The sequence below is a fragment of the Rhamphochromis sp. 'chilingali' genome (assembly GCF_963969265.1).
Source record: "Rhamphochromis sp. 'chilingali' genome assembly, chromosome: 22".
Taxonomy (NCBI): Eukaryota; Metazoa; Chordata; class Actinopteri; order Cichliformes; family Cichlidae; genus Rhamphochromis; species Rhamphochromis sp. 'chilingali'.
Window position 1 is genome coordinate 4474943 of NC_137950.1, and position 23058 is coordinate 4498000.

Sequence of the window (23058 nt, forward strand, 5' to 3'; positions counted from 1 at the left end):
TTGGAAAGGTTACTTTTAAAATGTATTCCACTACAGATTACAGAATACATGCCCCAAAATGTCGTTTGTAATGTATTCTGTTAATTTACTTAATGTGAGTAACATATTCTGAATACTTTGGATTACCTAATATATTGTCATGCTTATTATGTTACTCCCCAACACTGATCTTATTACAATTCAACATTCTGCTAGGATCAAAGTATTTTTGTACATTGTGTACTACTTTCCCAAGGACTACACATCTAAACATTACTGCCAACCAACCACAAAGCAAAATTACTTTAGAAATTACCTGAAAAAAGTTCACCATGCCTTAAAAGTTCCAGCGCTACATTCCATCTAAGGATTTGCTGTTTGCCCCAGAACAAACCTATTCCACTGAGTCCCCACCCTAACTAAGAGGACCGAAGAGTCCCACCTGTCCAGGACTTGGTGGATAGGAGATGTTTTGATGCAGTGAGGGGAACCTGTGCAATCTTAGACAGGTGTTAATGTTGTGGCTGATTGATGCACGTTCACCAGTGGAGTGATAGCAAGCATTTTTTTTTTTTTTTGAAAATACAGTCTCTTCCCTCATTTGGTTAATGGTAGTGAAGAGCATCTGATGTGTTACTATGAAATCTCCCATTCCTCAGCAGATTTTAAATAATGCATTCTTGTAAGGGCAACAGCTCAAGTTTCATGCTAATGAGACAGGCAGTATGCACAGCCCTTACTGGCAGGCTAGAATACTGGATGAGCAAAATGATTCCTCAATTCAGAACTCCATTAGAGTTAAGGTTTGGAAAACTTTGGAATCGTGGCATCATAAGCTATGGTTAAAGTCTTGTAGGATTAATGAATATTTCACTGGGTATTAACTGTAATTTATCTGGATTTGATTTCTGAACATACATATGGTGAGAAATGGATCCAAATGTTGGACAAAATCTCAGGATGACAAAAAAATCTATTTGCCAAACTAAAAAAAAGAGGATAAATCAAAACATGCTGTACAAATCTAGCTGAGGAGAAAACTAATCCAACAGAGATGCGAGGAAATCGAAAAAATGATGTAAGATAGGAAAACTGGTAGACACATGAGGGTGAACGGATAATGTGAAAAATAGGAAGAGAGGGCTAGAAATACACAGGGACACAGCTGGAGCAGAGGGCGGGTGAGAATCTTCAAAAACAGGCTAAATGGGTATGTTTGGGTATGTTCGTCATAGCAAATTACATGGCAAGCTAACACAACTTTTGATTAGCTGTTAGCATAGCATAGCATCTATGTTAGCATAGAAAAAAAATCACCTTGAACAGTAAGCTACTCAAGCATTATTTGATTTCATTAGCCTGCAGCAGCGCTCAACCATTTCAATAAACACAGTAAGAACTGTAAGCGACTTGAAAAGCTTAGTGTTTCTCAACTCTTGAGCACAAACAATGCGACATCTCATTTAAACTGGACGCGGGGCATGCCTGAAGCATCAAATATGTTTGTGTTCACACCATTTATTAACATTTGTTTTTCCTTACCCAGATATGGGGTTGGGGTTAACTACAGCTTTGACTGGAAATGAAATCCAGCCTCTTTCATGAAATTTGGAGCTTCCGCTATTCAGCTACTGTACGTCTTCAGCCTCACTTTCACCCTAGCTACACGAAGGGCACACTGTATTTGTGCTGAACGTATTTTATTAATTATTAAATGTGAAACTGTCCTTTCTAAAGTGAATCCCCAGGGAATACTGATCTGGAATAGAAAAGTCAACCTTTGCTAATTTATTCATATATCACTGTCACTCTGTTATGTTTGTGTACAGTACATGATGCTTGTATGTGGCTCAAAATGATTTTGTATGTGCATGGTGCTAACATTAGGCAGCTGGTGTCTAGAGCTTGGTGACCTTGGTCATATGTTTGTTATTTTTCTCCCCTTTCAGTCTCTCATCACTCACCACTCTCTTCTCTGTCATTTGCTTCACTAGAGATTGTGGCCAAATACACATATCCCTATTCACTGGATATTCAGTGGCTGGCTTTTCAGTAGTTGGACAGAACGCAAATCCTTAGAAATGAATGTTCTGATAGTTTCTATGATACCTCAGAGTATGTGACTACAAATGCTTATTTAACCTTGCCAAGGGGTTCAAGGTATTTTCTGAGTTTCTCAGCATGCCTTCTCTTACCTCCCTTATGTGTTGTATGTGGATGCAATGCTTGGAAGTGTGATGTGAAACAAAATGCCACGCCAAATGTCAGAATACTGAGTCACTTGCACGCCATCTGGATGCTATTATGCAAACTTGCCAAGGAGGTATTCTCCAGAGATCACTTACCGTGTCAGTAAAGGGAAATTTAATGTGAGTAATGTTCTTGCGGACTTGAGGGTGACTGTATCCAAAAAAGGTGTTTAAGATTAGTCTCTGCAGCCCATTGATCACAGCTATGGGTGTATATGCTTGATTTAACCATTAAATCTGACTGACACCATCTGACAAACACACAGCTCCGTCATCAACATACTGACAGCAAATCGGCCATTTAGCAATTTAGATAGGGATCCTGTTTAACCTAACAATCTGGAGAGTACGTCAATCACAGATAATCAACCCACTGTATGATTAGACAGCAGCACTGGCTTTGAATCTATTTTAATATGCCAATTAAAGCAGATGAAGGCAATAAGTAAAGGATGGCGGAACATTCAGGAGATCTCACCCTCCACACTAAGCTTACTGAACCACTGAAAAATAGGTTTCCTGGGGTGCTTTAAAGTAGTACCAAGAGAGTTTTTTTCTTTTTCTTTTTTTGCCATGTCAGCTCCGGGAGCCCAGGAGGATGATGGTGCATTTGGGTGTTCCGAGCTGATAAGCAGACTCATGGCCCTGAGAGTTTGGGGGTGCTAACTGTGCTGGGACTCTGTCTTCAATGTGGTTAATTGGTCCCCTGATTACTTTGGGATCAGTGAACGTTGCTCTCCAGGCTCTTAATGAGCTAGTCTTCTCCTGCTTCTCAGCCCGTCATTCAGCTTTGGCTCTCTCTGTGGACCCCTCAAACCAGACTTTGAATGGAAATCACCAGATTGAGACAAAACTTCACAAAGTTATGCTCTGTTTCTGGGTTCTGTTGCTTTCAAATTTTTACAGTAGAGACACATAATATCCTTCAATGATGAGTTCCCCTATCAGCACGGTCCATTTTTCTTGAAGTTTGTCACTTTTTAAAAACTTGCTGGGTAGCGTGTACTGAAACTACACATTTCATGCGCAACAACACGTGAACTGCATGCAGTTTACATGGTTGGTGATGACCTCTCCACAATTATCCTCAATTAACTACTTTTCAACTGAAAACATGTTTCTTATCTTCAAATCAGATGTTTTTTAATCTTCTAGGATTTTGTGGAAATGGCAGCCTTATTCTGAAAACATGTTGAACTGCAACATATCTTTTACCAGGCTTGGTAAAAGATATCATACTGTCCAAAATAATGACTTAAAAAAGTATAATCTATGTTGTGGAATTGGCTTAAATACCATTTGGATTTTTAAATATACAATAAATACTTACTGTTAGTGTTGTGTTTATCAGTAAAGAATGAAAATATTATTTCAGTTCTAAAAGTAAAAACATTCAATTTAATTGAATTCAGTTTCATTTTATACAGCATCAAATCACAACAAATGCCTTAAGGTGCTTTATATTGTAAGGTAAAGACCCTACACTAATATAGAGAAAACCCCAACAATCACACAACCCCCTTTTAGCATTTGATGACAGTGGGAAGGAAGAACTCCCTTTTAACAGGAAGAAACCTCCGGCAGAACCAGGTTCATGGGGAGCAGCCATCTGCCGCGACCAGTTGGGGCTGAGGGGGGGGGGAGACAGGACAAAAGACACAGGGTGGAAGACAAGCCAGAACATATAAATCAGTCATGAATATGAATTAACTGAAACTATATGATGTTCATGTGTTACTGGAGTAACTAATATTAGAGTGTGTATTCTACACTCTAATTAATTTTTCTCTACTTCCCTTCATACATACTGCAAGAGTTCACCTTACAATATAAAGCGCCTTGAGGTAACTATTGTTGTGATTTGGCGCTATATAAATACATTATAAATAAAATAGAACTGAGCTGAATTGAATTGAATGAAGAAAATAAATTATTGTATGTTCTGCACAGAGGACAGATGTTTACTTGTCACCTGCTGTAGCTCATTACAGAAAAAGTTTGTTTGCAGAGATGAGTCATTCACTTTGTGACTCATTAACATAATACTGCACGTTGGTTTTTGGTTTTTTTCCTGGGGGTGGGGATAGGGCGGGGTTGTTGCTTTCTTTGTTAGATTGAAATGGACCAGTTTTAACCATGTTTGATTTAAATGCATGCACTCTGTGCACGCTATGATAAGGCATCCTGTGTCTACTCTGCAGTATAGGAATTAAGATCAAGTGAAATCATAGCAGTTTTTTCCACGCCAGAACCAACTGATACCTGGGCCATAGTCATTAGCAGTTTTTAATAATTAAAAGAAGTTAATCTGCTATTATGTACCCTGTATGTGTCATTAAAAGGCTGTTTCTCTTAAATTATCACCATTACTGAGGGTTTTCCCAGACACAGGATGTCTTGGCTAGAAGTAGAGCAGGTCGCCTGCTAATCAGAATCCCTGCCTCCCCCCAGTCTGCATGCTAAAGTGTCTAACCCTCAATGTGTCCATGTGTGATTTTGAGGAAGTGCTTGAGGCATAGAATAAAGTGTGTGAATGTGGCTTGCACGCTACTTTGAATGCTCAGGTAGAGTAGTGAAAGGGCTATGTAATTACCAGTTTGTCAACCACATTTTGTTTTACTAGTCACCTTTAATACGATTAGCATAATCACATGCACATTCATTCATAAGTCGCTCTACTATTCAGTGACATACCAAAAATGTTTATTTCATGAATTGTTTATACTAATAAGCTAAAGTAGATGCAGTGAGCTTTAGCAGAGACAGAAAGTCTTGGTTGTAGTGATCCAGTCATTCCTGGCATCACTACTCAAAACAAGCCTTTGTATCAGTAGTATTGATACTTTATTTTCTCTAGGTATTCATCCAGACACCATAATAGAAGCGTCTCACTGCCTAATTGGCAAATAAATACATCAATTGCATCAATCAACAATAAATCTGATGCAAGTTTCTCAAACACTGATTTTAGGTGAAATAATTCAGTAGTATACGTCATAATAATAATTATTTTGTAAGCTAAACTAGTTCAAGCTCTCTTGGTGTGCCACCTGCAGCGCACAAAATAGTTGCCTTGTTGTTGTCATTTAATGACCTGAACGCACTTCAGTTTGTCTCAGCAAGTCATATCCTCTCACTCTCTTTCACTTTCATGCACAGAGAAGCTTTTGATAAGTGCTTTTTCACAGTAAAATTAGCTTCCCTAGTTTATGTGTTTTGTGGTTTCATTTGTAAGTGGTGACACAGTCACACTACACTTAAGCATGCCCGGACACAGTGCTCAGCAATTAGTCAAAGTAACACACTAGTCAAAGGAATTGGACTTTGGGATTCAAATGAGCCTAGTGTGAGTACACCTGTTTAATCACACCAACAAATGAAGAAATCTCTCTTTTTGGCAGGCGTATTCCTGATCAGGAGGGGTTTCATTTTAGGGGTCTTCTCCTGAATTCTAACATAGATAGGAGAAGACTTTAGAAATGAGGATGACAGTAATCTGAACATCTTCTTTGGTCCACCAGCAATACACCCCATCGCATGGTCATAGACCATAGATAAAAGTGAAGAACACATTGATTTGATGCATTAGTAAAATAAGCAGCATTATTGTGATATAATAGATCATTAATAATGAACGATAGTGCTACCAGGGACAAGTAAAAACGAAAGATCTGTTGTGACAGATACAGATAATATAGTAACTAAAAAGACATAGCTTTTTATACATGGCTTTATATTACTAAGCTGTTCATTTAATATGTTCCAAAGAAGCAGTTTCTGAAGTCTGTGAATTTATCCCCTTGAATAATCTTTTCTGTGAGTCACTGTTAAGCACTGATAAGAAAAAAGAAAAAGCCAGTGGAGGAACACACAGAAGACACATCTCATCTATCTCTATAGCTCGAGCAAATATTGAAACCCATGATGTGAGAGCGTCGGGCCTCACTCTCCTTCTTCACTTCTGTGACAGATGTAAATGGATGTTTCAGCAGTTGGCTCTAATGCATTTTTAAACAGGCACAGCAGCAGACAGCAAATGAACGTGTTGCAATGGCAACACTCTACACTGGGGTCTCCATCTATTGCTGCCTTCCCCTCTCATACAAACACACAAACCCACGCTGCTGAGAATAGCTGTCATTCATCAACTTTCTCAGTACAATGGGCTCAGTAAAGGTCCCATCTTTCAACTAAAGCACTTCCACGGTGCGGTGCCAAGGCGAGCACCATACCACTGCATCACATTCCCTGTCATCCCACAAACACTCCAGCACAGCAGGATGGATAGGTGATTGGGGCCAACTGTTGTTTATCCTCTGAGATGAAATTTAAAAAGGCTCTGCTTACTCAAATGATAACACGTTTGACTGTTACTACTGATTAGAGCTTCCTTGCAGAGACAGAAAAAAAAGGGATAATGGCCAGAGATGAGGACCAGTGCATGTTAAGTTTGCAGAGTCCATTCCAAAGACTACAAGTTCAAAAACACATCCCAAATATATTGTACAAACATTATCCATAAGAAACGTATTAATCACTCTGATGCATACTCATCCTGAAAAATTACTGCCTTTCCATGCACATATGTGGAAAGCCAGAGATAGAGATGGCAGCAGTAAGGCCTACAGCACAGAACATCAGTGAAAAAAACGGACTGGAGCCATAAGCTAGTCTGCTGGGATTCTGGCTGAGCTTGAAGTCATGACCTGTCTGGACAAACACTGGGCTTGATTTTTGACCGTGTCAGATAACACACAACTGTATAATATGCATGCTAAAAAATTCAGATTAACAAGAACACGATTTGGGAAGCAACCAGGGCAAAGCTTATGCTAGCCTAATTAGCTAAATTAGCTAAGCAAACAACATGAAACATATTTGTCACCTTGTGTAATTGTGTGCTCTGGTAATGTTTTGCTGACAGTACAGTTCAGAACGCTACTGATGTGGTATCTCTGAAGGTCACTGCACTTCACAGCTCCCATCACCGAGGAATCTAAATCCTTCACTATTTGTTCATAACAGTGTCGCTAGCCGACCTGTAAGCTGATACCATTCAATGTTAGCAAGTTAGCTGGTGGCACAAAAATGTACAATAACTTCACCGTCTTAGATTTAAATATGAAAAACTATGTACCAAAGCAGGGGAACACTATCAGCTCCTTCTTTGTATGAGTCATAACATTTTTTGTGTTTCTTCCATAGTTTTTCTTTCTGAGTTTGGATTTTGTTTTCTTTTCCACAACTGTTTTTTGTTGTTGTTGTTTTATTTTTTGTAAATAAAAGTATGACAATGGTTTCAAGTCAGCTGACAAACACTGCCCCTAAGTTTCTGGGATTTCTTGGTTGGCTTCAGTGTAAAACAAATTGTTTTGGTAAGTGATGACCAATGACCGATTTCACTTAATTTCTCTCATGATAGTCAGACTTCATCACGAACAGGTAAAAATTGCTCAGTGTAAACAGGCTGCAGACCTTGAAATTTGCTCTGAAGGTTTGGCTTTGTTTTGGTTTTTTTGCTAACTACTTTTGTCTGAGGTTAAAAGAAATCTGTTTTAAAAAATCTGTTTTATGTGAGTTCAATATAACTTTCATTTCTAATGAGTTGCTTGGTCATTGCTTATGTAAAAATGTTGGTGCAAAACCTCTCTTGGTAGGTTCACTGTGTATTTTTGTGTACTGGTCATATAATTTTAAACCAGAATGTCTTTCTCTGTTCATTTGTAGTTGTACTGGTGGTTTCCTGTGTTCAAATGCACCTGCAGCACTGCAGTTCATGGATCTTTTGTAATGATGAATGCATAAATGCGCGTCTTTATTCTTAAATAATACACTTTACAAAAAATACAGTAATTGCTCTTGACTTTTCCAGGACAGGATGTTGTATGCCATATTTCTGTTTTTTTCCTTTCGTCTGTTTTAGCCTACTTTCCAAAATATGTCTGGTGTAAACATATTTTGCAGGCTAATGTCAAGCTTACAGGGGACTCCATTTAGATTTACTCATCACACATTCTCTCATGTCTTTTCTTAATTTGAGGAAATTAAAGGGATATTTCACTCAGTGAATAGGTTTACACGCAAGTGTGGAAAGTAACTGCGGCATCGTGTCTTATTTAAACTATAAAAGTCCATTAAAAATGCACAATGTTTTCTACATAGATCTATATTTTGTGAATTATATAAAAAGCATATCTCCAAGTGCCACTAGAAGACAACATTTCCAGCTTCTTCAGTGAATTATCTCTTTAATTATCACCCTCACACTGCTTGAAGTCTGTGTTTTAGAACATACAGAGCATTCCTCGTGAACATTGAACAGATCTTTCATTGCTTTTGTCATTGCAGGTACCCATCAGCCCAACTATAACCATGTGGCTCTAGGTAGCCCCACACGCACACCTAAGAATGGTAAGGAAAACTAGAGGGAAAGGGTCTTATGCAAGTAAATTCCCTGGTCAGTTCAATGTTTCAAATGTTTGGAAGTCTAGAATGCAGCTCTTAACATGTTTAATGGGGTAAATTCATTGAACTGATCTAATTTTCAATTTCTTCATTTTTAATTTTTGAAATGGGGGCACTTTTTTTCTTTGAGAGACAAGAGACAGTAGTTGTCGGCCATCTGTCTCTCTTTCTTTAAAGTGAAAACAACGTAATGCTCTGTCAAGGTCATCCCATCCCACGACAATGTTCTCCACTGTTGTCCTAAAAAACTAAAGTTATCACCATAACTTCACGGTGCCTGAGAGGAGCAGTACCGTGAATCAGCTTTTATTACTCAAGTTAATCAGCTGTTCCTTTGAGGGAGCTGAGGCGGCCCGTGGTCACAGTCTGCCAGTTGAGCAGTCGTGTAAGAGAGGAAAGAGGAAAGATAGCAAAGATAAAAGAAAAAGCGGCATTGAGCTGAATATTCCCTGCCTTGTACATTTATTACATTGCCCTGATCTCACCGTGTGATTTTTATACTGTTTGTTTCAACCACAAACATTAAAAACCTGCTATCGTTGAGGCACTTTGGAGCCATAGCTAAATTCTGCAGACAGACTCATTCCTTCTTTATGGACACAACTGACCGTGTAGTCCACACACATACATCCACAGACTCACACAGAATCACACGCATAGATAAGAAAACTGCATACTGGGAACAAATGCCTTGGAGATCTATGGAAAACATGAAAAATCCATTTCAACACATCTAACACAGACACTTTGATCACAAGCTGCCAGAAATCCTTCAAGTTTTGGCACACAGTGTATTTTCCAGATAAAAACCCACAGCCACAACCCCCCCAGCGGCCCTTGACTGAAACAACCAGGAGATACTGCTCCATATCAGAGCAGAAAATGCACAATCATACACACAAGTGTACATAGCATGCCTCTGGACTTAAAAGCTGTTTTCATTAGAATAATTTTGAGGGGAGATTTTCTGTACTGGCTGTGCTGAATATGCAGAAGGTCTTTCAGGAATAGGTTCTGTTTCTCTTACCATCAACATGTTTCTGAAATATTTGTTTTTCATTTGGGTTTCGGTAGCTCACCGATCATTGAGACGTGGTAAGTCATGCATACATATGTTTAATTTAGTGTGAATATTCAGTCACTGCATTCCAGCACACATTTGTGTACATACCACGACTCTTACCTTTGTTTCCTCCTTTCTCTAACTTAAACCAGTGTATTTTCAGACCTGATTCAAGCAAGAGTTTCTGTTTGATCTTTGCTTTGACAGCACAGTTTGTTGTTGGTCATGTGGGCCAACAGGAATCAGGGACACAAGCTGATGAGTTACAGTAGAAAATTATTTATGTTATATTTATGCAGTATTTTTCGTACTGTCAAAAAAATCCATCAGAAAGACCAAAACCAAATCAACAATTTTGAATGCTGGTTTTTATAAGAATGGCTTTTACTGACAAGCAGCCAATTTACTGAGAGCCCAGCTTCACTGGGACACTCACATATGTGTGTTACACGTAAGAGGACTGGTACTTTGTGTGTAATTCTGTTCGAAATTATGTAAATGCTTTGTGTGACAGGCTCTTATATCAGTTGTTATCTTCTTCCATTTCATTGATGTATCCAATTAAGCTTATTTTATGTTGCAAAATTATGTTCTGTCTTCCATGAGACGAGTTTCTCGTGGTCACCCGTGGTTCTCATCAATGATGAGCATTTGTCGTTGTGACTCAGGGTATCCTTTAAGTTTAGGGTTCAGAATGTTCTACTTGGACATTTGCATCCCCTGAGTTGATTTTCAGAGCAGTATTAGTGCCACTGTCAGTAAACGTACTGATACCTACTAATTCTGCATCTAAAATTCTGCATCTGTGTGAACATAACACCATACTGTTATTTAATTCTGAAAGACTGCTGCTCTTATCAACTGTCATGTCATTCATGTCATTACTATGACCAAAGGTTATGTTACATAGTCAGCGCCTTTGGGTTTAGGTTTAATTTGCCAGAAAAAAACAACACAACAATCAAAGTTACAGATAGTTATAGCTATAGATTTGACCGATACAACTCATAATTATTGTTTTTCAAAACTATATCACAATAGTTATGAAGTTATGAAGTAAAATCTTCTGCTGATTTTTTTTTAACTATTTAAGTCTTGGAGCCACATCTGTGTGGCTTTACTGTGTTTAAACATAAAGTATGTCTGCTAATGAGATAGCTAACAGCATGCCACAGTCTGAGTTGATTCCCCACTTAGTAATGCAGCTGTGGAAGACAACCCACTCACAAATTTTTCACTTCGATCTCCCCCCCCCGCAGCTCCCAGGACCCCCTGCAGTCACTCAGCCATGCTGCCGTCCCTGCTACTTTACTCTCGTTCCTTCTTACAGTCGTGGTCATGAGTTTACATACGCTCATCATAGGCATTAATGTCATGAGCTTTTATTTCTTTAATCAATTTTTTCCCCGGGTGGAACGATTGTGTAGATCAGGTAGTAGAGCAGGTCACCTACTAATTGGAAGGTTGGTGGTTCAGTCCCCATCTGCCCAGTCTGCATGCCAGATAACCCGAAGTTGGTCTCTGATGCGTCCATCAGAGTGTGAATGTTGGATAGAATGGGTGAATGTAGTTGTGTGCAGTGCTATATAAGAACCAGGCCATTTACCATCTACATCTTTAGTGACGTTAGTGTCAATTTAAATGAGCTGTATGTACACTTTTGGGCCTGTATGGATAACTTTGACTCTGTGTGCTTTAGAGACAATCCAAAATAAGTCATTATGGATGTACAGTCATGCACAATCATTTCACCCCTAAAAGGAACAGTTCAAAGAATTTATTTTAAAAAAAAACCAAATTATTGCCGTTCATGTCCATAATGAATGCACGTAAGCTTGTGACCACAACTGAGCATTTCAGTCTCTTGTTTCTTTTTGATTCTCTTATCCCCATCTCTTGTTCTCTTTCTCTTCCATCTCTCCATCCTGCAGCAGTTACTAAAAACACTATTCTTATCTGTCGTTTGGAGGCTAGTGTGGAGTCACACCCATGCCCGCTGCTCTGCACTGCGTGACAGACTCGGAGCTTGCAGGGGAAAGCTAGATAGAGCAGGAGTGGGAAAGAAAATGAGAGAGAAGGGAATACTGAATGGACAAGAAAGAATTAAGGAGCAAAGGAAAGTGGGTGGCAGCATGGTAAGACAGATAAGATTGACAGAGTGAGGGAAGTGGAATGGGACAGACTGCGGATGTTTGTGTGTGTACATGTGTGAAAAAGAGAGATAAAGAGAAGGAGTAGAGTGAGAAGAAAAGAAGGCTTGGGTCCAGTCCCCCACCCCCACCTTCCTCGTCTTCCTGGCATCATCTCACATCACACCAACAACAGGCAGCCAGGCATTGCTCCCGTCCCTGTCCCAGTTCACATCACAGCACTGTCACAAGCAGGGTCACTCTCCAGCACACATCTGTTGTTTGGTGTGTTGTCTATTTTTTCCTTGCCTTTCCTTGTTTGGACCACTGTTTCCTCCCGTCAAACCACCGCATCGCCTGTCAAGTCAGTCCCACACCAAACACTCACTGAGTGGCTGATGTGTCCGCCTATACTCCCCCATCACTGGCACCAACAAGTTGGAGTTTTAAAATATGCAACAGTTTCTTAAAGGCAGATATTCAACTTTTTTCCTCAGCAAACTATTGCTGAACTTTAAAGGACAGAGGGATGATTAAGACAATAAGACTTAGAACTTTAGAGCTATGGTACAAACCATAGAAAGCCTACAACCAAAGTGATAGAAGTATTTCAACTAAGTTACAACATTAAAATCAGGTCAGTTCAGTTCCATCATTTGTAATAACAGCACCTGTCAAAAGGTAGTAGGCTTTATTAGGCAGAAAGTATCTTCTAGCAGGATAATATGTGGTTCCAGAATACAACAATTTTGGAGTGATAGTTTAAGGAATGTAACAAAGAGATCAAGGTGTCCTTCAGCCTCCAGATTCCCATCTGATTTAACTGAGCATGTGTGGGATGTGCTGGAAAAACAAGTCTAATTGATTTGACGCTCCACCTTGCAACTTGTATGACTAAAAGAATCTGGTCCTAATATCTTGGTGCTTAATACCAAAGGACCTAGGGTGTCGTGTCTAGAAGGGTTAGAGTAGCTTTGGCATAGGGGAACCTACACAACCCGTTTGGCTTTAATGTTAAGGGTTATCAAATAAGAAATGTTTTATAGCCATGACTATCTTTAATAGTCTAGTTTACTGAAATATCAACAGGATACGTAACTCTCTCACTCCACTTTAGTACGAGTGGACTGGGTTTTCTATTTCAGCAACATAAAGTGTGATTGTTCTCAAAATCTATCTCAGTCATTCTCCAACCCTTTCACATGTACCTTCCTTCAGAAGTTTCTTTCTTTAACCCTCTGAGGTTAGTCACCATAAGGGATAACTCTAACTCTGCCCTACCCTTATAGTTTGGAGAAAGGCACAATAGACTATTAGGAAAGAAAGTTCATGTCACTTAGAATGATTATTTTCTTTGCTCCCTGATTGCTAAGACACAGGAGAACAACTTAATCAAAACAAAAACTACATATTCTGATTGTCTAGAGTTAGAGTTAGTAAAGACTCACACCTCAGAGATACAAAGTATGAAATGTAAGCTGCTGACTCTATCTGGTTTATAAAACCAGCTATTCAAAACATATTTTATATGTACTCATGTGTGAGTTCATGTGTATTTGTACAAATATAGATTTTTTTCTTAGGTCACTACAACCCCCAAACTCCCAGAAGAGGAGCAGGGCTTCCATATACTCAGTGGCTCCCTTGGTTGGAATTATTATTTTATACTGACGAGATTAATTTGGAGATTATTTCAAAGGACCTCTGCCTCCAGCAAATATTTGTACAGCTGAAACTCCAGCCTGTCTGCCAGCTCACTCTTTTTTCTTCACAGCAGGTGGTCTTTCTGTGATTGTTCCCTGGGGTCTCCTTTTTGGGGGGGGTGGCGTAGGAGACGTCAGCCTGCCCATTTCCCCCCCTTTTTCCCTCTTCTGTGTCTGTATATGTATGTATGTGTCTCCAGAAAACAATCGGATAAGTGGCATCCTGACCTCGCAGACGGAGCCCTACGACCTGTCTTTCTCACGCTCCTTCCAGAGCCTGTCACACCTGCCACCCTCCTACGAGGCGGCCGTCAAAGCCGACCTCAACCGGTTCTCGTCCTTGAAGAAACTCAGTAGGTCCAAGTTCACTGCAATAATGCAAGAATAGGCGCCCTGCCCTGATCCTAAAGCCCTGCATGATAAAAACACTGCATTAAGTGTGCTTTCCTGACTCCAGGCTGGGACTTTCTGAAGGGCTCTGAAGTATTTCAGATGTAACAATGGCTCACCTGCTGTAACTCGGGACATTAAACTGTAGAAAAAAGTACCCGTATATGTTGTTTTGGACTTTTTGCAGCTCGCCGTTGATTAAAGATCTAAGTGGATGGAGGGCACTATGAATTAAAGCCAGAAAGTATCCCCTTCTCAACTCTGAGCTGTCAAAAAAGCAGCCTAATCACCTCAAAAAAAACTCTGATTCATTGGTATTCCCTGCTTCCCTCGCCGCAGCCATGATTTCTCTTGAATCACACATATATCAGCGGCTTCTTGCGTCTGGCCTGGCTCGGTATTAATTTAGCGTTTCTTTGGTGAATTTCTACAGCATAATGAGCTCTCGTCTCATGCTATTCTCTAAGTGAAATACAAATATCTGTTACGGCTTGTGTAGTTTCATCATGAGCGTCCTGCTTCGCAGCTGGCTCAAGTCAAAATGAAAGATGGACATCTACAACTCATCCCGTCAGGGGTCGCTCTGCACTGGCTCCCACTTAGAGCTGCCAGGCACCATTTGAAACTAAATGGTAAAACAAGTTTGCAGTAGTATTTACTGGTTCTCAGTTGTTTTGGAGAAATAAAAACAACCACAATTTATTTGAAGAATGCTTGTGAGAATTAACATAATAGCTTTTGATGGACCGTAAAACAAAACCAAATGAATTCAATTGTCAGAGATAGGACCCCACCAAAGAGACAGTTCTGAAATGGAAAAATATCCCTTGGCGGTGTCCTTCCTTCAGTCTTCCCAACTTTCTTTTTGCTTCAAAAGCAAATTATTTGCTGCAGCAAATAGCCAAAAGGCTCTGCTGTTTCTTTTTGTTGCTCAACTAGTGTCTGCACAATGATAGATCATGCCGGATTGCGCTGGAGGGAACATCGAGCGGAGTTTTCATTGTTGAGATAATAAAAGAAGAATGGTACTGCTTATTAATGCAAATTGGTATCAAACTGAAGAGAAAAAAAGCACTTAGCCCATTGCAGTGCAGGACACTATATATCATGAGTTATTCATTCACTCTGGTAATATGGTTGATGAGTTTGCAATGCGCTGCCCAAATCTTGAAGACTATTATGCTTGAGAAAGGAACATCTTGTTTTATTATCTCTCATAATGAATCGATTTGCAGCAAGCACCCGTGACTCGGCGCTGAAGGGGATTTGGATGAGAGTAATTTGGACAGGTGGTGTGAACACTGCTGTACCATTATTGAAAAAGACAGACTCGCACCGAAAAGCCATCTACGAATTCTCAATAAGGTGGAGAGATCTGTTCTCATTATACCTTTCCACCATCAATGGCAGTGGCATTCACCTGTCTCTTGTTGTGCGGGTTAAACGCTCATTCACAGACTTATAAATGTTTCCATTTTTGAATGGTTTATGCTACTGTCTTTATGACCAGATGTCAAGTTTTTGTAAATGTGCATCACTTTGTGTGTGCGTGTGTGTTTTTTATGTATTTATTTGGTCGATACAGATCTCTGTGCATGTGTTTTTGTCGTGTGGCATGAATTTAATGCTACATTCACTCCTACACTTCGTCTTTGCAAATGTATTCTCGTCTTTTTGATCTGCTTTTAAATGCATGTTATATTCATTGTTTGGTTTGGAGGTTTTTGTTGGTTGCACACAGGTATACGAAAGAAAACCCCCACTCGAGTTTATATGAAACACTCCCAGCTTCAGTGTTGATGTGATTGTGTAATAATCCTATTAGATTTCCAGCATGCATATATGTGAGGTGCCTGCGTGGTTCCCTCCATGTCTGTATATGATGTTTTTTGTTTATAGACTTTCAAATGACCTTTGAAAAGTTATCCCCCACAGCCAGAACTGCCTGCAGCATCCCTGATCAAGTCTGGATATGTGGATGTTATGTGCCTAGCATGTAATGTGGTCTGACTGTGATACTCTGCCTCTATTTTCTATTCCCCTCTATGAGCTTGGAAAGGTGAAATACGATGGGTCTCCCAACACTATTCTCTGCATTGTGTGCCGTGTTCTCCAATTCCACGTTACACGATTTCTCCCCTAGCATTCTGTACCTACCCGTGTTTTCTCTTTCTTTCGCTCCTTGAATTGCCTCTTCACTTCGTGTCTTTTTTTTCCCACTGTGTCCTCTGCAGCAGATAAAGAAGTCGAAGACTACTACACTCGTAAGCGCCACCTGCCCGACCTGGCAGCAAGAAGCACTCTTCCCCTTCATGTTCTCAAAATGAGTCAAGAACAGGTGGGTACAGAAGTGTTCTGTTCAATAGTGCACGCTTCAAAACAAGGTCATGTACTATCAAGTTTTATGTATCTATGATGCAAGAGCACAAGTTTCCAGATTTAAATGTTAGAAGTTATTCTGAAGTAGTCGGCAGCAGAGCATCTTACCCCTGAGTTTATGAATAAACTCACCTCATCCGTCTTTTGCTCGATAGCACCGGGAACAACAGCAGAGCCAGCCCCCACAGTCCTCCATCTCCCAGGCCCCTCCGCAGTCACAGTCCTCACAGCAGCAGTCTCAGCAGAGGCAGAGGCCCCGTCGTGTCCAGAGGGCTATGTCCCAAGATCGTGTCCTGTCCCCTCAAAGAGCCCCCCAGCAAGATTATACCATGTCTTCTAACGGTGTTTCCCTGTACGGAGGTAGGATCCTGTCCGATGAACAGCTCCTATCTGCTGAACGTCTTCGATCCCAGGAGCGTCTTCTTCCACAGGACCGCCACACCTCCCAAGATCGCCTCTACTCCAAGGACCGTATGTACTCCAAGGACAGACTCCTGTCACAGGAACATCTTTATTCAAAAGACCGCCACTACTCCCAAGATCGCCTCTATTCACAAGAACGTCTATACTCACAAGACCGCCTCCTGTCCCAGGATCCTCTGCTCTCGCCAGATAAGCTGATGAGGTCGCTGAAGCGCGGCATGGTCAGCAGTATCTCTGGCGGGTTTTATGGCAGTGACAAGTCAATATCACGGGCCATCTCACACACAGACGTGTTCATTCCAACTACGCCTCTAATGGATCGCTACAAGATGACCAAAATGCACTCCCATCCCAGTGCCTCTAACAACAGCGGTGGTGGAGGCAGCGGAAGTGGGGTACAGGGAGCAGGCGGGAGTGGGCACTCCAACACCTTAGCCATGAACCAGACAGCAAATAAGAGGCAGGCATTTGCCTCGAGACGGACTCACACTGTGGAACAACTCCACTACATCCCACAGCACCACCAGCAGCAGCAACAACAGCCACAGCACTACCGCACAGGCAGCAAGACTGAGGTGACTGTGTAAATGTTCAGGAATACTCACTGCTGAATGCCAGGGGCTGGGTCTGATTGACAAACGGTGGTATATTGGCCTCCTTTTAGAGTAGGATGGTGGCAATTTTGCTTTCTTTGACCAAGGCTTCTGCCAAATTAGAGATTCCAGGACCAAGAACTTCCACTTACTTACTGTGAGAGACCGGGAAAACGAGCTACACTGTACATTGCATACACAGGCCCAGCCAGATCTGAAGCCAGAGGAGGTTATGGATGGGGAAGGTGTAGTATTATCCTGCTAACTTGCCTACTATTATTGTCACTGTCTTGCCTATCCTATTCATCCACAGGCTTTGGCACCATTCTGTGTATGTTTTAGTGGGAAAGCACCATTTGTGTTTGTTTATGCCTTTATCAGCCCCCTTTTGTCCAACAAATCTATTCTGTGACCTTTTCTGGCAAATCTTAAAGGGCTTTGCATGGTTAAACACACGAACCGATTCCTACGTGACTTCTGTTGTGCGACATAACACCACCACAGGTGATGAACTGAGAGAATGAACCTGTAATAACTTTATAAATATATAAATAAATGAAAAAAAGGAACCATTTGTATGCCCTGTCCTACTCATAGTTGTAGAGAATCTCAATGAGAGAAATTGAACTGGATGTTATCAGCACTCCTATTTGGTGCCTCTGATAGGTGTTCTATTTCGAAAAATGAAGTGGTTTTGTGGGTTACAAAGCACAATCAATGAAAAAAACATTATGTTCTGTTTTTGATTATTAATTTTGAATTTTAATATTAATGGCTAGCTTGTTTTGTTCTTAAAGCAATGGCGTTTTTTCTCTTCTTTTTCTTTTTTGTTTCCTCTTTTGCTTCCAGTAGACGATTGTAAATAAGCTATTCTAGAAGCAGTATTATGGACAAGTCTGTACTGGATGGACTTTATATTAGACTGTCTGTTTTCAATAGATTCTTAAAAAACAACTATAAACCATTACTGTTTCGTGAGTTCAGAATAGAAGCCCACTTAACCGAGTATTTGACCGGATAAATTAATACTATACTGTGTGTGTCTTTGCAAAAACTGTTTGTAGGACGAAAAGTGAATGAATGTGTTGTTGACAAATGATATACCACTGTTCATATTTGGATGTAGACTGTGTTTCATTGACTTCAGAAGACTTGAACATCATGGAAATGGAATATAATGCTTGTCAAAGTAGGGTCAAATAAACCATCCATATTTTTCTAAACATGCAACATTGTTCTTGGAGAGATACCTCTGTTTCGTCTGTGCTTCACAAATTTGACAAATCTGTGCACTGGTTTAGCTCAGTGGTTGAGCAGGCGACCATGTACTGTACGGCAGCAGGCTCGGGTTTGTGTCTTCTGCTCTCGCTCTCTTTCTCCATGTATCACTATATATATATGTGTGTGTGTGTGTGTGTGTGTGTGTGTGTGTGTGTGTGTGTGTGTGTGTGTGTGTGTAATTACACATCTTCACAAAGTTAAGCCACTTTTATCATTTGTGGCACTGGAGTGAAAAAAAAGTAAAATGCTAATGTTAGGCAAAAATAAATTACACCAGGGTTGCATATCCTCAGTATCACCAACATTAAGTTTCAGCAGGATCACACTAAATGTGTGTGACAACTACTGTAGCCTGATTTAATGAATGTTTTACGTGGAACACGCAGTAGCTTTGAAGTTCATTAGTGGTGACCAGTGTTGGTCAAGTTACTTGAAAAAAGTAATCAGTAACTAATTACCGATTACTTCCCTAAAAAAGTAATCCCGTTACTTTACTGATTACTTATTTTCAAAAGTAATTAATTACTTAGTTACTTAGTTACTTTTTAAAAACACGATTTACAACCTTAATAGGTGATAAAGCGATAGATCTTTCAGCCCAATTCTACTTTTTCTACATAATCCATCATACAAAATGTAATCAAATGGAAAAGTCTCTTTTTTTTAACTTGTTTTATTAGTTTTAATCTTTTAATTTTATGCATCAAGCAAAAATTTTATTATATGCAACATTCTCTGACTTGAATAAATTAATTTAATATTTAAACCTATTTTCTGCACATTCCAGCACATAAAATAAAATATTTTTTGTGTTTACACTCAGTCTTTCAAATAGATGCAAGTAAAACACAGCAGAAAATAAATAAAGTCAAAGACTAGCGGTCCTGTTGCTCTATTTTCACCTGTAAAGCAGGAGTTGGGCAGGCGGAGGTTTACCCTGGTGCAGGTGTGCCGCGGTCAGTTGAAGAATCCGCGAGTTTCTCTGTGAGTTTCCCATTAAGTCGTAGCGCACTCAGTGCTTGTTGGAAGTTTAGGGGTTTTTTTCGCTGTAAAAGGAAGTTTTCTTCCCACGCACAACGGACACTAATGTTTTTGTCACTTTTGATGGAATCTAACTCAAAGTAAGGTCAGTACTTCCACGCTTTAAACGCTGCACGCTCATACTCTCTCCCGCACTCATATGATCCATTGTTGATCTGCACACAGCTGTTGTCACGAACGTCGCACTCGCTTACGTCACTGTCATGAGACATTCTCGCCAAAAATCACGGTTTTAGTAACGCAGTAACGCAGCGTTCCTACGGGAAAGTAACGGTAATCTAATTACCGTTTTTGCAATAGTAATCCCTTACTTTACTCGTTACCTGAAAAAAGTAATCGGATTACAGTAACGCGTAACGCGTTACTGCCCATCTCTGGTGGTGACTTAAAAGTGCAAAATTGTAACTAATTTCCAGATTTTAGAACTCATTTCACAATCTATAAAGTTCATAAAGAAAGTGTATTCTAAGGCCTGGCATGTTTCACAAAACACTCAAGCAAACCCAAGACAACAGATGTAACAGATCTGCCTTTTTTATACCATCAACATACTATTGCACCTAAAAAGCTTTGAAATTTCATATTGTGGTCTAGGATGTGTGAGTGTGGAAATATCTCACAAAAACTACACATCAAACTATACTCAGTGTGTTTCTTTTGGTCTTTCTCAGCTCGCTGTCCAAACACCTCACATTCCCCATGATGATTGCTGGATGGTAGATGGAAAAGCTCCATCTCTGAAACCCTGTTCTTTCCTTCATAGCTTCTTCAGGATTACAGGCCTTGCTCGAGGCAAAAAAAAGTCAGCCTGAGGAGATTAATCATCAAGAGTGCAATGCAAAGACAAGTCGCTAGTAGACCTGCAAAACTTGACTTGTGAATTGCAGTAAAAACCAAGTGTCTGCTACGTGTACTTGGAAACGATCTAAAAAGACCAATCGTCTTTTTTTATCACATGCATCCATCCATCCTGTTGTGCTTATCCTTACCTCTTCAAAGAACAAAGTCAAAAAACAGAGTTTGCATTTATATGCATATTTTTATGTGTCTGTACAAATATTTGCACATTCAAACGAACAGCTTCAATCTCACATGATTTGCAGAATCTCATCTTGTGAAAATCAAGCCTGGCAAGGCAAGGTAAGGCTGCTTTGTAGTAGTTACTAACTGTAGATGTCCTGTAGAGCTTGTTTTCATATCTAATTCCTTTCTGATCGAAAACTAAAACCAGAAAGCATCATTTACACATGATTGGCCACTAGGCGATCAACTGATAATATTACTACATCACTAGTTATATGAGATATAACTATATATATATATATATATATATATATATATATATACAGTGTTGACACACACCAAAATTACATAGATATCTCTATACTTTGACCTTAAAAAAAAACAATAATTCGAACTTCCTTACCTTACTCAAAAGGGCATTTTTAGACATAAAGGTCTAGCGTCTATATTGTAAAATAATAGTTAGAAATAGTTAAATTCACTTACAGAACCATATCTTTTGTAGTTCTGAAGGCTGTCTGTGTCTGTGGTGTGGATAAGTGATGTCTACATTATTGAGTTGCACTGGAGTAAGTGCATTTCTCTGTAGTTTGATCATTATGGATTTAATAGATATATGCTGCTGCTGCTGTTTTTAGGTCCTGTGTGAACTTCATGCAACAGTAACTTTGGGTTTACAGAGCACCCTTTAAGGTTTCTTGTTTCAGTATGACAAACAGGTTGTTTTAATCAGCTTTAACAAACAGCAAGTGCTGCGTTTTATCTAATGACGATACCTTCTTAACCTCAATTTAAGAAGCTCACACTGTGCAAACATCACTTTTGTCGCTGCCCACTGAAGTATAGCAACCAATAAGATTATTTATGATTCTGGAACAGCTATGCCTCAGAAAATTGTCTGTGTAATTACAGGTCCAATCTGCCAGCTGTACAGGTTTGATTGTACAGCGGTGGGGGTCACGCACCTTTTCTGACAGCATCCCACAGCCAGCCCGGCACGCATGTTTAACTGACAGTTTCTGCATGTATGGCACTCTGGGTTTTTCTGGGCAGTGCTTTTATATGACATCTGAATTAATATGGTTTAATTTAATGCTGGTCATTGCAAATTCAAACCTTGTTTAAATTCATGGAAATCCATGGGTGTGAAGGACAATTCTCGCAGCAAACAACAGCGTCTGCAAATTGCACTCCTCCATAAACACACAAGTTTGTTTTTTTGTTTTTTTTAAAGAGCGATAAGAAAAAAATGGAAAAAGTTTGCATTTGCAATTTACACTGATCCTCGAGCCCATCAGCATTTAAATGAAAATATGAGACTGCAGTCAAAAGGAATCTATGAATGGGAGAGCAGCTGAAGAGTGAGAGGAAGGCTGGCTACAACAATGACTGCAGCTCAAGCGGTGCGAGGAGGAGGAGGTGCAGAACATGGTCTTCCATAAAACAATCAGCAGCTTTCAAACTGTCTTTCCACATCTCAAATAGCACACATTTCTTCAACAATGTATTTCATTACTCATGTGTTCTGCATTTAATGCTAACATGATACAGGAACAGAGGTCTTATTTTGCTGGTTAAAAATTCAATCTCCTTTTCTGTACTTTTCCATTTGGTCCTTGCTTTCGCCAGCTCTGAGTGCGGTCAGTGAGCACTGTCATGTCTGGATTTGAAACAGAAAGACATTTTCAGTTTCCCTGTGACATTCAGAGGATGTAGTTTAGACATATAAAAAATACAAAAAAAGGCAGTGGGCTCTTTTCTGGGTTTCATCTTCCTTATAGAAAGCTGCAATTTTAGTCCGCTGTGGGGAAAATGCTTTTTTTTTTTTATATACAGCAAACACGATGACAGGTACGAAACTGAAATCCTGTAAAATGAAACGCCTTCTACTGCCCTCAGTGATGACAATAGAGGGAATGACTTATGTTATTTTATTTGATATTTTTTAAGCTGCCGTGGATATCTTGAAAAAGGTCAAAAGAACATGACAGTGGCCCGGCACCTGCCAAAACACTCACTGTGTCGAGCCAACGTGTAATACATTGTGGCGATATGTTCAAGCCAGCTATTTCAAGTCATAATTGCTCTTTATTTTCTTTTCCTCAAATACTTACAATCTGACTACTGCCCTTCAGAATGCCTTCGAGGAAATCTTCATCTCCTCGAGGCAAAGCACGCTAATTTTCAATGTTTAGCACCACACATGACAGAGCACACAGCCCAGATTCATCATGCAGCGGTAAAGGTGACTAGACTGTCAAATCATCAGTCGTGCAGAGTGTCGCATAAAAAACACAGCAAAATAAAGTACACTTAAATATGCAAAACATATATAACTAA

General features: G+C 39.8%; 1 protein-coding gene across 1 annotated transcript in view; it reads left to right on the top strand.

The window, feature by feature from the left end:
- LOC308390388 (shisa family member 6) overlaps positions 1-18532 on the top strand; it is an 80819-nt gene extending 62287 nt beyond the window's left edge. The window contains exons 5-9 of the mRNA XM_080872335.1: positions 8577-8639; positions 9768-9788; positions 13789-13941; positions 16213-16316; positions 16513-18532. Of these exons, the coding sequence (XP_080728461.1) occupies positions 8577-8639; positions 9768-9788; positions 13789-13941; positions 16213-16316; positions 16513-17367 (1196 nt within the window). The 3' untranslated portion in view covers positions 17368-18532. The remainder of the gene's footprint in view (positions 1-8576; positions 8640-9767; positions 9789-13788; positions 13942-16212; positions 16317-16512) is intronic.
- The last annotated feature ends 4526 nt before the right edge of the window (positions 18533-23058 follow it).